This window comes from Mizuhopecten yessoensis, unplaced genomic scaffold (assembly GCF_002113885.1).
Source record: "Mizuhopecten yessoensis strain PY_sf001 unplaced genomic scaffold, ASM211388v2 scaffold10829, whole genome shotgun sequence".
In the NCBI taxonomy this organism is placed as follows: domain Eukaryota; kingdom Metazoa; phylum Mollusca; class Bivalvia; order Pectinida; family Pectinidae; genus Mizuhopecten; species Mizuhopecten yessoensis.
The window spans coordinates 196,532-211,999 of record NW_018408742.1 but is presented as its reverse complement, the minus strand read 5'-3'; the positions used below and the strand labels follow the sequence as shown (position 1 = coordinate 211,999).

The following is a 15,468-nucleotide window of genomic DNA, read 5'->3' as shown; positions in this document are numbered from 1 at the left end:
GAAAGGATTATGGGACATTGGTGGTATTAGTGAGGTGATGAATAAGAGAGTGGCATATTATCAAAGTTTTACAGTTATATAGGGAGGACATTAGGTAACGGTTCATGACAACATTTAGGAAGGGGATCTCACCACTTTTCTACTGCTTCCAGGCTACGAAAAGTAATTTTCCTGTTAAATTTATGCTGCTCTTCTATATTCATACAAAGACGGTTAAGGTTACGGGTCTTTTTTAGGTAGTAGGAGCATTTTGACATTATTCCAAGTACCTATAATATTGCAGAAAAGCATGAATATACAAACATCATGATTGGTAGGTTGGTGGATAAGCTCACTGATTTCAAGAGGTTCGAGAATCAAATTCCCATGGCGAAGGTGTTTTCGTGAACTCAATGTTATTTATTATGAATGAGTAAGCAACTTCACATCTGAAAAATGTCCCACAAAATGGAACTCTTCACTGTGGAGATATCAAAGAGAGCACTTGGACTCTCTACCTTAAGTGTTACTTCTTCACGCTGCCGTCAATGAAACAGTCTTTTGTAAACATATCAATGAATACAAATGTTTAATTGTAGATAAATGAGAGAGTTAAGATATGGTGCCCCAAACAGGTAGGCGGTCCAATACACATACTACTGTTTATCTAGAGGTGTAGCTATTTTAGTGGGTAATCTATCTGGGAGTCACACGTTTCTAGCCCTATACGTCAGCTTGTCAGTTATACCCACAAAAACACAAACATCACTAACTGATACAGCAAGAATAGAAAACATGTAAATTATGACGGATTAAACCACCACCTTTACGACCTTCCATTACATGGTCTGTTTCTCCTAGGTGTTACATTGTCATTGGTTCAGGCATTTCATTTCAACGTCTGCATAAAAAACGGCAGGATTTTGTTGAATTTGTGGTTGACGTAATACATTTGACCTTCATTACATGATTCCGTATTATTTACTTCGTCAGCTGGGGCCATTTATATTCCTGAAAAGTATATCTCAACATACATAATTTAGCTGAAATTGTGAGGATCTCATTCTGGTATCAAGATTACTTCATTTACACGGAAACACATCTAAAAGCAAAAAAACGTAGAATTTGTAAGAAAGTTGAGAGATTGTATCGGAAGACTGGCTATTCATGAATGAAATTTGTGGCAGGATTGTGTATACAGGACTTAGTCTCTCTAGTTGAAGAAGAAATATCAGTTTGCTTGAGTCATTTTAAATGTGCCAACACATAAAAAAGAGGATTTTTAAACATCCTCAAGTTGAAAATTTTGTCTTAAGAAGTATTATGTTACGAATGTGAATGGAAACATATTTTAAGTAAATTTATCACGGCAGTATTTATAATTCAAATGTCAGCGATGAGCAACAGTGCGAGTATTTAAACACTCCAGTGTCTGTACCACCTTTTCCTGTGACGGACTGTTAGGGAGACAGGGATGGTTTCTTTAACCACCTCCTGATAAACAGGATCTATGAGATCCCATCAGCTGTATGTATTTTATGAATCAATGTTTAATTGGCCAGCACAGAGGCAGGTTGTCTTTAGCGCTGTATATGGATCAATGATATCTCTCCCGGCTATAGTATACATAGCTTGGTCAATTTTCAGTTTTTCTAACTTTCAAGGTCAGTTGTGTGTTTGCTTACAAGGATTTAAATAATTCTAAACCACAAGATGGATTTATTTAGGATGATACAGTTGAGTTCAAGATAAAATTATCTTCATTGGAAGTTGGATCTTTAAATTGTGTCAAATGGAAATAGTAGCAGGAAGTTTGGGATTTAAAATGTGTTTAACCCAAGGATTATAAGTATAATTGTGTATCATACTTTAATGATCAAGTTCAACTTTCAACTCGGGAGTAAAAATTAAAAAATGCTCTTTTGGAGGTTACACTAGTGAAACATCAATCGTGGATTTTTCTTCACTTTCCAAAATGTCTGCTGTGTCGAAACTTCGAAAACTCTCCTTCAAAATCAGGTAAATATAGACGGATAGTTAATTAGTTTGTTGACCTTCATGATGCAAAAACAAAATTGCAATCCTGTCTATGTAGAACCTGAGTCAGGCCTGAAAGCGAGATTACAAGATTTTGTGTAATGTTATACGACATTAAAAGACAAACTGTACCAGTTATAATGAATAGCACAGGAAGAAATGTCCTTATGGCTGAGAAAGAAATGTCAGTTTATCTACATGATATATGTAATTTATACACAAGAATATGTTTACCTTTGTTATGACTTTTGGTTTCGTAGTGAGGACACGGATAAAGTAGGATATTGCTTTTTACCGTAAGTGAATATGATAATGATTGGCCTTAAGTTCCTTCCTGTTCACCATACCGTAAATAACCTGATAATCCTGGGAGTCTATAGTCCTTAGAAAAGGGTTCAGACTTGGTATTAGACATATTCAGACTAATTTTATCTTTGATTTATTTACATAAATAGTAGCGATTCGTAAAATTTGTATTACAGAGATATAAGGAATGGGTATGGTGATGTAAATGATAGACCCAGTCTTCTTACTGGTAGGGTACCATTCCTCTAAAAACTAGTCAGTGTTTTGAGCATCGATTTGAGTATACCATTGTCAAAAATAGAAACATTCCTGTTACTTGTGTTTAAATTGTTTAAATGTTGGAAATCTTCATTAAATTTGAGTTTGTGTCGAGACCCTTTTTACATACTAGTGGGGGCTGGTAGGTTATGTTCATTGATAACTGTCAGAAATGTCAGTTTTGTTTCATAATTATGCAATAATTTGGACAAAATGAATCATTCAATACAAATTCCATAATCATGTTATGTGACATTATGGGTAGTTGTTAGTAATGTAATGATTAACTATACACAATTTCTCCTACATATATAATTACATGTAGTGTCCTGATTTTTTTTTTATATATTATCATCTTCACAGAATTCGGTTGTCAGAAAATGGCGACTACATTTACATCCAGTTGATCTTTACCTTAGTGCATAATACATGATACCTGGTACAACTGTTTTTTTTTGCAATGGATGCCTTTTGTATCTTTTCCCTTTTAATCTTAATTTCATTTGTTTGATGTAGTCGTTTTTATGAACATCTACTTTAACCGTGTTTTTTAGTCCTACATGACTTGAATTGACGATGGGCTGTGAACCCATACAGAAACAAAAGATATATATCCTAGAGCTGACTTGTTATGAGATGTGTAATTGGACCGGTATGCTATGCATACACACAGCATTTTTATATTTACTGAATGAGTTTCCCCGAGACAAAACATCACTGTACAAAAAATGGGTTTATCAGTGACAAATCGTGTCATTACGCGGTTGTCAATAAAACCTCCCACACCTTGATAGCTAATCTCATCCGATGATGTAACAGCCCGTATACAATAATACAGTCTGGAGACAGGCATCGTGGTACGATTTGACTCACCTAATCAAATTTCTCTCCAGGATTTGTAAACAATCCTTTTCGTCATAAAGATGCAAACGGAGCAAGGTGGATGAGGACAAAGTTTAATACAGGAAGGGACAGGCAGGAAGGGGGTGTGTGGTCAGATGTAGCTCGAAATTAAATCTCGCTTACTGTGGCTGAATCATAGACACTATGTAACATAATAGAGAAAGGCATTCATCACAGAGGTGAATGGATGCTGAGGGATTCATCACAGAGGTGAATGGATGCAGAGGAAATATTTTCTGTTAGAGGACTTGTTTCAACTCATTCATTCCTACATATTTAAACTGGACTTGCTCAGTCTTTGATTTGGTAAGATTCAAATGTGACTTTAGGGGAAGATGGGTTAAATATGTTAGTCATACTTATATATCCAGTGAGAAAGGATTCTCTTGAAAATTGATGAAATTGAACAACATATAGTACTGGTACTACTGTGCAAAAACAAAACAAAAACATGTTTTTCTATTAAATTAGATGTCCTCATTTTAGAAATTGTCATTACATGTTGTCCGTTGTATTCATACGGTTGTGAGGTTGACATGAAATATGACTAACCTGTTTGTTTTGTTTATATTTTCCAGAAAACAAACCATGGACGGCCAGTTATACTGCGAGTCCCATGTTCCGCAGACAAAGTCCACCCCTCCGATCAGTCCAGATAATGATGAAAACGTAGGTATCTCTTTCAAAAAGAAATTAGAAAATTCTTGTATCAGAGTGTCTCGTAGTGACAGTGATTGCCTGTATATCAACATCCCTTATCCCCAGCTTTACCCTTGGATGGTAGGAGTACATGTAATAATATACTGCGTATAATCAATCAAATGCTTTTCAAACCTCTGGTTGAGTCTTGGCGATTTACTTTCTCTGTAGGGGGTAAATATCCTTGTAACATCCTGACAACTTTACAAGATTACAGCTTAACCAATTGGTCGAAATCATGTCATCCTTGTTGGGTTGTACTGATCAGAACAGGCTTCAATCAACAATTACTTCAATCTGTTATAATTACCTTTATACTTTTGTTTTGGATCCAGTCTTGGTTGGTGTCACGTAAGACAGTTTTGTTGAAAGTAGGCAGTATCGCTCTTTAAAATTTTCAGGTAAAAAGTCAATGAAAATTTGTGTATACCTGTAAATAATTCCCTCAGAATCAAACTTTTTTAGGCTAAATTAAAAAAACATTTCATGTTCAAGGTTCATTAAACAATCTCAGAAACTGGAATAGTTATAAGTGATAAAAGGACAGCATTGGTGCTATTTTAGGTACATCAATGAAAAGTACATTCCAAAGAATAAGATTCTTTGAATAAAAAATAAATATTACAAGTTGCAATTTAACTCATTCACCCTTGATGACACAATTGAACTCTTCCAATTCAAAGGTTGGAATAGCTAGTTATAAAATTTCAGGGGTGAATGAGTTAATGTTGATCTTGCAGTATGGCCAACATTATCTTCGTATTAACAGTAAACACAGACACGGTCCTACTTCACCTCTTTTATAAAGTAGACTCATTTTGTGTCCATGCATAGAAATCTCATGGTCCTGGTCTATGTTTTACAAAACTATCATCAGATGGGATTTTAACGAAAACAAAACCCAATAAGGTACTATATGGTGGTGTTAAACATAAGGGGTTGAAATATCATATATACGATTGATATTTTCGATATTTTAAGCAATTTTTCACATGCTACCTACCTATTTTCATGAAAGACAGAAGGACATTTCTGCCAGACTTTCGGTGCAGTGCACTTAAAATCTTAACAGGCGTTGCTATGTTAACCTGGTGTCTGCTTGTGCATTCTACCACTTATGCGTCGGATCAATGCAAGTCGACCGCCCAATCTGTTAGGGTATTGTAATTTTACATCGGGCTCCGACTGGATGTAGCACTTTGCTGGGTTTTCATATTAAAGATATTGATACAATTCCTGAAATTAGATGCAATTTGCCATCATACCAAATAGCTTAATAGATTCACATTATCTAGTACAACTGATTATCTCCCCTTTCAGATTGGAAACCAAGATATTTTATACTTATCCAACAAGAAATTAGAAAACAAACTCTGCATATAAGAAGTATTAAGGACAAGTATTTACGTTGATCACTTTTCCATGTTGATCACTTTTCCATGTGAACGTTTCTGCTAATTGCCAAAATACAAATAAAATGATACAGGTTTCTATTGTATACCCTATTTGCACTAGAAAGGCAACATAGCAACTTTGATTTGATTTAAGGGTTGGTATTATTGCAGGACAATTAAAAAGTATTTGTTGTCATTTCCGCTAAACGATATTTGACATGTGTGGGCTTATTACCAGACATGGGCTTATCTCAGGTTAAATACTGTAACTTAAGAAAATTTATACAAATTGTGTGCGTAATAAGGTTATAAGTACTCCGAATATAGTTTTTGTACAATAAATCTTAGCAGCAGAGGTTGCATTTTTCACCATGTAAATGTTTTGAGTATTGTAATACATTATTGTAGTAATAAAATTTGAGGAAAAGACATTTTCATGCCAGCACTGCCAATATACGTACATAATGGTAATTTATCATCAGAACATCGATCATCATATTGATTATCTAATCCAAACTTCAGGATGTCTTGTACATACATATTTTTGAGGCTTGCTGTAAGAGTAAGTGAGAAAGAGGCTTCGCTTACCTTGTTGTCGCTACTAAATAATTCACTGTTCTTTTCAACAGAAATCACCTTTTTTTCTTTCTAGATAATTTTTTCCTTCATTTGCAGATGATGCCTTGAAGTTATCTGCAAGTTAATTATGACAAATAACAAGAATAATTACTAAATGATTCCTAAATGATTTTTTTTTATGTTTCTTTGTTTATAGTCTACTCAGGCGTTGTTTGAGATGCTGGTACGGACGCAGGAGCGAGGCCGCATCGACGACCAAAGATGCAACATGCCAACCTTTAAAAAGGTAATTGTAGATACATTGCATGTTCTAGGAAACTCGGGTTTTGTAATATGATTCTGCTTGCTTGAGGGGGAATGCATTTTACTAATAGCTTCATGCATATAACCCATATCTGCTGATTTATCTGACCAAGATAAAGATGATATTGTTATGTATGGAGGAGTCGGGTAATTATTGGCCAGACATCCCCCTAAATATCCGTAATGGACTGGACCACATCTCTCAATTAGGTCCATCCAAAGTATTTTAGAGGGGTGGAGCTTTGAAATAAAATGTCTCTACGTAAACAAGCATTTGCACTAGATCTGATGTTTTCAATGGTATAATGACTGGCATATACGACTGCAATGCATTATGGGTAACTGTAAAAACATACTTTTCTGAGCGCATGGAAACCCTAACTGCTTCATAAAGAATTAACTGTCTGAACATTTCTCAAAATTGCCTATTTTGTTTGGATTTACATGTTAAGGATTAATGATGGGAAGAACATGTCCACCGTTCAACTAAATTTAGCGAGTCTGGGCCGAGTTTCAATTTGCATGACTTAAGTGATCGCTAGATCTATACAAGGAAGTAAACATGTTTTGGTGTTGGATTATAAACAAGCAGCGGTGGAATGTATGCACTAATATCGAGATGTCTCGTGCAGTGATTGAAGATATATGTCTTTCTGCAGACATCAAAACATCTCTAGAACTTGCTTTGATAAAATCTAGCGGAACCAATAATTTGAGAATTGATCGGTGTTAAATGTATTTTGTTAGGAGACATATGAGTTTTTTTTCTATTAATGAAATTCATTTCGAACACAAAAGTCAAATAAGTGAATAAAACCATGACTTATCGTAGATTCTTATTGATTGCTTTATGGGGTCTTACAATAAACTTGTGTTGTTTTTGTATAAGAGCTGGGGCCAAAGTAGAAAAAATATTCCTGACCTCATTGTAGCCTCCATAGAAAGCAAGAATAGCTTTTGTACATTAAATGACTTTAACTTTCTAAAAAGGAAAAGTAGCATTTATGAATACTAGTTAATGTGCTAGACATCACTCTGATTGCACAGGTATCCAATCATCAAAAATGCACCGTAAAACCTTAATTTACTGACAACAACTGGGACGGAATCCTGAGGTCAGATATGACAGTAAAAGAAATATCTAAGTCTATATTTACAGGATCACAAACGTCAGGTCTCCGTAAACTCTGGTTTTACTTCACTGTAGATAATGCTGCAATAGCAGACGATCTGGATAATAGCTGACTGCTCCCTAACATGCATTGACAGTATTTGGCATGCGTTACCAGTGATAAGCCCATGGCTCCCTGTTACGCCCACCCATTGTTAGGAAACCTTTATAGATCATAGATGGTTGTCAATCTAACAAACACAGCTATTTTATATAGGGTTAATAGTGTCTAAAGGTAGAGAGTCCCATCACTTTCCTACACTATACAGACATTGACAAGTTTTTTCCGGTTAAATTTGTGTGTGTACAAAGAAAATTTCCCAGGTATATGCATACTGTTGTCCTTACAAGAAGTTTGAACATTCTGAAATTCTCAGTAATGTAGCAGGAACATTTCTAACAAAACAAATACCAGACTTGGTAGCCTAGGGGATAAACTTCCTCCGCTACAAGTAATGCATGTCACGATTTCTTTTGTAAGAAAAGAAATTGAAATAAACATATTTTTTCCGTATACATGTTTAACTAATTGGCCAAAGTAAATGGTTAGGCAGAAATTTAGGAAAAAATTGGAACTCTTCTATGTTGGAGATAATGACAGTGCTGGGACATTTTAATTGTTTCAAAAAAGTTTTTAAACGCTTCCGGTCTTATCACTGGTAAAGTGTGGTGGTAGTAGCCATTTTTATACACATTTTTAACACACCACCACAGGTAGAAGATACATGGGCTCGGAAACCCACACAGCATGTCACTTCCCTGTTAATTTTATATACCTCACACTAAATACCTTCATGTTATTGTCATTATATAGGACTTCATGCCCATTTATGGTAGCACAAGACCAGCCACTTTGATAATCTGATTTTGATACAAACATGCTCAAAAGAATCATTTGTAGCAGTACTGCTTTCATTGCTGTTTTACACTTCAGATTATGTATTTAACATTTTGGTTTCATATAAAGTGAAGTAAAAACAAATATCTTAAGTTTCCTGGAGAAAACATTTCAGTTGTTCGTTTAAAAATTTGAAACTCTACTGTTTGTAAATGACTAGCAGTATCTGCTGAGGATGAGCAGTCAGAGCTAATTTGTAATATATTCCGACATCTCGTAATGAAAATTACCTAAAGTACACACGATATGCACTCTAGCCAAAACACATCGTTATATGGCACATCAATCTGAGGCAATATACCCTCGCTTATTGTTGATTTAAATTTAATTCTTCTAAAATAGAAAATTGAAAGTAGGCACCATCTAGAAAATACACAGAAAAGTCAAAATGTTCCTTGTAGAGTATATTCTATTAGCTACAATTTGACAGATGTGGCCATCATTTACGAGCTTTTGCATCACATGGCCTGCTTCTATATTTTGCTGTAGGGTCCAGATTTTTTCGAGTTGCTACTCAAATACCAAAGTCGTCGCTATGAGGACCAGCGATGTGCCATGCCTACTACACCTAAGGTTTGCTTACACACTTAACTAGGTCACCGCTAGCTTTTTGATGTAGGTCGCTGCTAGTTCTGTCATTGTCAGGGTCAAAATGGAAAAAAGAAGAATTTTCGGTGTCGTAGTGTAAATGTTGTTATATTTTTAACAAATTGTTTTGTTACAAGAAAAGGAAGTTGACTACTAAAGATTTCTAAAGACTGTCCTTAGGTAAAATGTAACAAACAGTTAATTGGTTTTTATAATTTTATAAATCTTGGAAATTATTTATGATATTTTCTGAAAAGAGGTTAATATTGTTTTAAGAAAATATTTTTTTTATATCCTGGTGGTCCTGACAATATCATGTAGTTTCTTGCTTTTGTCAGTAGCTGTGTTGTGTGTAACAGGTTTCTTTCTGTGCTGGTAACAATTATGCAGAAAAGTCTGCCAAAATAATCTATCTATCTGTCTATTTGTCATACTCCACAGAGATCAAAATGGCTTTAGTACAGAGGGAATTCATGATCATAGATGTATTCATAGAGCTATTCATAGAGCTATTCATAGATCGATTCATTAACTCTGAATGAATAATTTGGCATTTGAACTTTCTTCATTAGTTTATACAAGCTTATTTTCAAGATTTTTTTTTAGATCTTTGTAAATCTCATAAAAGTGAATGACAAAACGTACTTCATGTTTAGTGTAGAAGGTTGGCCGACGATCATACATATCTTCTTGATATAACAATTACACTACATTATAGTATAGAGTTAAAACTCTCAGTGTTCAATTTTAACTCTCTGCGTTCTGCATAATGTAATGAACTCCTCTACATTTTGTATATCCAGCAACCGAAGAATTTTAAAGAATTTCATGATTTTAATTTCTAGTTTAAAACTTCTGTTTCGAAACTCTACTTGGCATAATCAATTTTGAATAAGTTAATTCTTTCACTTTAAATTTCTCTGTGAGTCATGTAACGTTTTCATTCTTATTTCTAGCTGAATAAAGTCGCTGGTTACCCATTGTGTGCTAATACGCGCCGCATAAAATCCCGTCAGAAATCGGTAAAATTTCCATTTTGAAACAGCTATAAACTGGTGTTATGTGATTTCCGTCTGGATTCTACCGGAAACAAGCCACAGAAATTACTGGAATTGATCCTATCTGCATTTATTTAGAAAACAAAAGTACTTATACTGTTGATCTCAGTGAGGCAGTATCTGCTGCTGACAGTGTCAAATGGTACAATCAGCATTAATGAGGATTATCGCCGCAGCAGGCAAAGAGTTAATGCCATTTATAAGTATGACTTCTGTAAACCAAAACCTGAATAATACATAACCTGTGTAAACTGGACTGAATGAACCTGTACTATCCAGAATTCTATCTTAAACATTCTTAACAAAAGTAGATCTTTTTTGTTCCGACACTTTAGAAAGGTAGACCGTAACAGAAACCTTTGAATATCTCTCTTCAATGGATGGGGTTACTCTATACTTCATTATCTAGGTCTTTTTCTTTACTTGATTAAAACTTTTGAAGGCTTTCAGAACAGAAGAAAAAATTATTGATATTGTCTATGTACATTTGTACTACATGTATATTCATAAATTTGTTACTCATTTCTCATTTCCATGGCTGCCACAGAAACTACCAAACATAAATCTTATAGATCATCTGTATAAAATTGAAATAATTTCTATTTATTTTAATTGATATCTATTACCTTTGTCTAATGTTGGATGAGGATATGCATGTATCTGTTGTAGTAATACTGTGGACCAGTATAAGATGTTTGCTCAATTTGGTATTTGTGTTGTATTGAGAGCATGATTTTGTAAATAGTGCATGTCAACATTGGTAATGGTCATTTATTTTTAGTTTCCCATCATCAATTAAATGATGGAAACGAGACCCAGGTGGAGAGCACTTTTAACCTGAAGTAAACCTGCAACCCAAAGACCTCAGCCTTTTTTTAGAGATTTTGTTTACAGTTAGAATCTGTATAGCTAATTAGAGAAGAAAAATCAATGCTTTATCAAAAAAGTATTTACCTAAATGTGCTTCCTGTTACTAGTTGAGCAGGTTTTGATAATTGTGATGGGTGAATTTCCTTTTTTCGTATTTGATGGCACTCCCTGCTGGTTTTTTCCCTCTATTTATTTTTTATTTTCTTATCACTGCGATAGAATTTATGCTTCTGTCACAAAATTTTGTTATGTTTATCGTTGTTCGTGACTGACATGGGAAAAAGGGTTGGAATAGATGGTAGTTTATTGATGGCAATTATCACATAAATAACAAGTTTGTCTACATAAACTAATACCTCATGTCCAAAATCAATACGTCATATTTCTATAACTTATACCTTACATGACTATGGTCACAATTAGATGATTACAACTATACATCAACAATTTTTAGAGTTATCTCCCCCTTTTTGTGTGGGAACCACCTCCAAGAGACTCCACAAATAGATTTGATGGAGGACATGATTAGAAGATCATGTTTGCTATGTTCCTAAAACAGCCAAACTATTGTGATGATGTGACGGCGTAATTATTCTTTTGTCTATTTTCCTTTAAATCATCCTTAATACGCATTGAGAAATTACCTGTATAGTTGATAGGAGGTCAAAGGTCGGAAATTATATAAAAAAAAATACACCAGCTGGGTTAAGCTGACCTCTTAACCATCAATAGTTTTTAATGCAGTTCTTAATTTATTAAATATAATTTTATTATCAAATGATACTGCAAAATTTAAAGATAGATTCATATTTACATAATTTTCATTGTAATGTGGATTTTCTTGGTAACTCAAACTAAATTTTCATTCCTGTAGTTTGAGTGTTATCTATAACATTCTGTCAAATTTCTTCCCATTTTCTGCCCATATTTCTAGACTTTTAGGTCACCTGAACTTTGCTCAAGTGACCTTTTCTAATCGCTTTCCGTCCATCGTGCGTAAACTTTTTACATTTTCAACTTCTTCTCAAGAACCAGTGGATGGATTTTTTTCAAACTTGGTCAGAATCATCCTTGGTAGATGAGGCTACACAATTGTAAAATTAGTATTCCTACTCGAACACCTGGAGCCAGGGCGGGGCCCCAGAGGGAAATTTAAAAAGAAAGATCATCAAGGGCTTTATTTAAATTGTAAATTTCAGGACCCTCAAGCTATCCGTTCTTCCTTGGGTAGGGGGTAAAGTTTACTGTAGTTTATATAGGGAAATAACACTTTTGGGTATATTTAATCCATTTTCAGCAGAAAATTACTCAAACTAAGTCAGAATTATCTTTGGTAAATGAGGGTATTACATTGTAAGATTTGAAAGATGTGAAACATGGAAGTCAGTTACTGTGTCTGAGGGTGGTATTTACCCTATGACTTACATTTATAAACAACAAAAATTCTGTTTTGGAAAATATGGTTATTATTGTTAAGTAAATATAATGCTTTTACAGTGACAAAGACCATGAATAATGTATATTTTATCGAGCTGAGGATGTATGTATATTTTTGATGGGTATTGTCGACTCTTTGAACTGTCACAGATGTCACTGACATTCTGTTGTATTGCAAAGTGACCTTGTAGCATGAACAGAAACGTGTCATGTTTACATCTATTCAAGGTTCTTTGTGCCATCGAGGCTCACTTCATCTCGGCGAAGTGTCACAGATGTGCCCACTACTGTAAGATGCTATTTACTCATGAAAATGTCTCGTATATATGTCACTCCAAGGTCCTTCTTAACATCATTCTGGGGAAAAAGTTGAAGGTTAGCCATTGTAGAAGTGATGTATCTTTTTTTAGATGTTTTACGATTGTTAAACTTGGAGCCATTAAAAATTTAATTGTGTCACCATGGTAACCAAACTTTCGGTCAATATTTCAGATTTCTCCAAGTGTAACGCCGTCAGAACTGAAGAAAAGTTTTGAAACAGTGGAGGAGGTAAGATACAAAAGCATCTAAGTTTTATATGTAAATATACAACAGTTTACGCTGTCTTGTCAGGATTGTCCAATCAAGTTTATAGTAAAAATATCAACACAATAAATATCTGATATAGATTTCAAAATTATTTTATTTGTATATTAGAAATTACAGTCAAAGGGACCATCCCTGGGTAGTAAAAAAGATGGTCTCTTAAGGATAAGTACACAATGAAATCACAATAAAGTGGAACATTGAATGTATTTTCATTACAACGGTGGTCTCTTAATTAAGCCTGATGTAAGAGACCTACGTTGTAATGAAAACACATTCAATGAGGTAGTCTGTTTAAAGGTACTGATAATATGAATTTCTAGGGTACTTTCTCATTTTCTAAATAACAATATATATTAAGTTTTTATTTTCATATTGTAGTGTTTTTTGTCATTTTCCCATTGTACCTGCAGGTTTTAAAAAGGCCCGGTCCCTACCCCATGGTTCTCCAACCTTCCAATGGAGGTTACTGGATAGAGGGCTGCCAGACATGCGACAGCAGGCGGAGCCTAGAAAACGGAATAAACAATTGTGCCGTAGACTGTAGAATAGAATACGATGAAACAGCTCACTGCTACAGACAATATTTCCTAGGAAGGGTGAGTTTTTTTCAGTATTTACCTTTTCCTGTGGAGGGTATGTTCTTTTCTGGTGTTATGGAACTAGACTGTTGATGGTTGGTGACCAAGTAGCTGAAATTGGTTAAAGCATCCGTTAAGTGTTTAGAAGTCGCTGAGACAAATCCTGGTCTGGCCGTGCAGTTTTGCTCTACTATTGCAGTGGTGCTATGGGTTGTCTTGGGGTATAAAAATGTAGAAAAGGAGGGAGGAATGTAGTGGAACCAGACTGGGTCATTCTCCATGCAGCGACCAGGTATCTCAATTGGTTAGATCATTCATCAAGAGTTAAGAGGTCCTGGGTTCAAATTCCTGTCTGGCAGTGTAACAGTGGTATATAAATGATGTTATCTTTGAGGGGGGGGGGGGGGGGGGGGCAGAAACATTGAAAAAAGAGGAAAGAATGTAGCAGAATTGGACTGGGTCGATCCCAATGACCCAGGTAGCTCAATTGGTTAGATCATCCATCAAGAGTTCGGAGGTTCTGGGTTCGAACTCCAGTCTGGCAGTACATTTTCCTCTCCTGTTACACTAGTGTACTGGTTACTTGGATTTGTAAACAGGAGTGACTCTTTGGACATTTTCATTTCATCAACAAATTTAAATGTACCAGCAACTTTAATATATTGTGTTGTTTTATTACAGGAGCACTTTAATTACTACACAGAAGATGATAGTCTAGGTCCTATGATATTGTCTATGAAGGAAGAATATAACTCGGAACAAGAATATGTCCGGGCAATAATCAGGTAATATTGTAAATTCTTAATTCATTGTCATTGTGCTTGTGGTCTGGTCACATTTGGTCACACCGTCAGACTATCGCTGATTACTTGGTGTCAAACGTTCATTTGATACCTTTTGTAGTAAATAACAATTGCTCAAAATTCTCCTGAACTTGAAATTGGAAGTAAATCTAAACATAAATGTGTTTGAAATTGAATTAGAATTCATTAGAACATGAACTTCTATTGGCAGTAAGATTTAAGTTCACCTGAATATGAGCTTCCCCGGTACCTTTGGAGCTTTATGTTTAGTCAAACTTTGATGATTCAAACTTTGCGGGATTATGTAAAAAAATGAAGCATCAAGACTTTGACTAAGGAAAGTTGAGCTTCTTTGAGATCCAGTATACACGGTATAGGACTGACTGTGATTGTTAAGGGACGAAAAACAAACAGAAAAATTCATTTGAAATATATAAATATTGGATTTAATGTAATAAAAAAAATATGTTTTGTTAATTCGGACACTGTAGTATACAAATTTAGATGTTAAATTGATCCCAGGGCATTTTAATGTCCTCGTACAGGTACATGTAACTGTTTTAGTTCAATTTATTAGTTGTAATTTGCAATGTTGGCCTAATGTTTGGAAAATGATTGTAGTTTGAAACAGCGAGAAATTCATCTCATAATGGTTTGGTTCATAAATGGAATATCGGTAGTGTTTCTTTGAAATTCGATTTATGGGAGTTTTATGTATAATGAGAACAAACCAGAACTTAAACATACCGGTACCTCTGTCTCTCTCAAGTGAAAAGTCAAAAATGTATTTCCATTAGTTTAAAACTGTGTAGGGAATGCAGAAACAAGGATCGGCAAAATCATACCCACTTCATTTTATTTCCGTGTTATAGAAATACATTTAGGTAATTCCTATGAGCTCCAAACCAATTCAGTCATGATGTGCAAGTCGGAAAGCTCTCTTACTAAGAAATAGGAATTATAATTCAGTATAAGTTCATTCAATTAATAATCCTCATAAAAAAAATCTTGCTGTACAA

General features: G+C 34.7%; 1 protein-coding gene across 9 annotated transcripts in view; it reads left to right on the top strand.

Annotated features, from left to right (window-relative positions):
- Positions 1-15,468, top strand: part of LOC110462783 (rap1 GTPase-activating protein 1-like) — a 232,555-nt gene that overhangs the window by 206,492 nt on the left and 10,595 nt on the right. For all 9 annotated transcript variants that reach the window (XM_021516949.1, XM_021516948.1, XM_021516950.1 and 6 more), the window contains 5 exons: positions 4,062-4,152; positions 6,352-6,441; positions 12,973-13,029; positions 13,479-13,664; positions 14,328-14,431. In XM_021516949.1, coding sequence (XP_021372624.1) covers positions 4,062-4,152; positions 6,352-6,441; positions 12,973-13,029; positions 13,479-13,664; positions 14,328-14,431 — 528 coding nt within the window. The remainder of the gene's footprint in view (positions 1-4,061; positions 4,153-6,351; positions 6,442-12,972; positions 13,030-13,478; positions 13,665-14,327; positions 14,432-15,468) is intronic.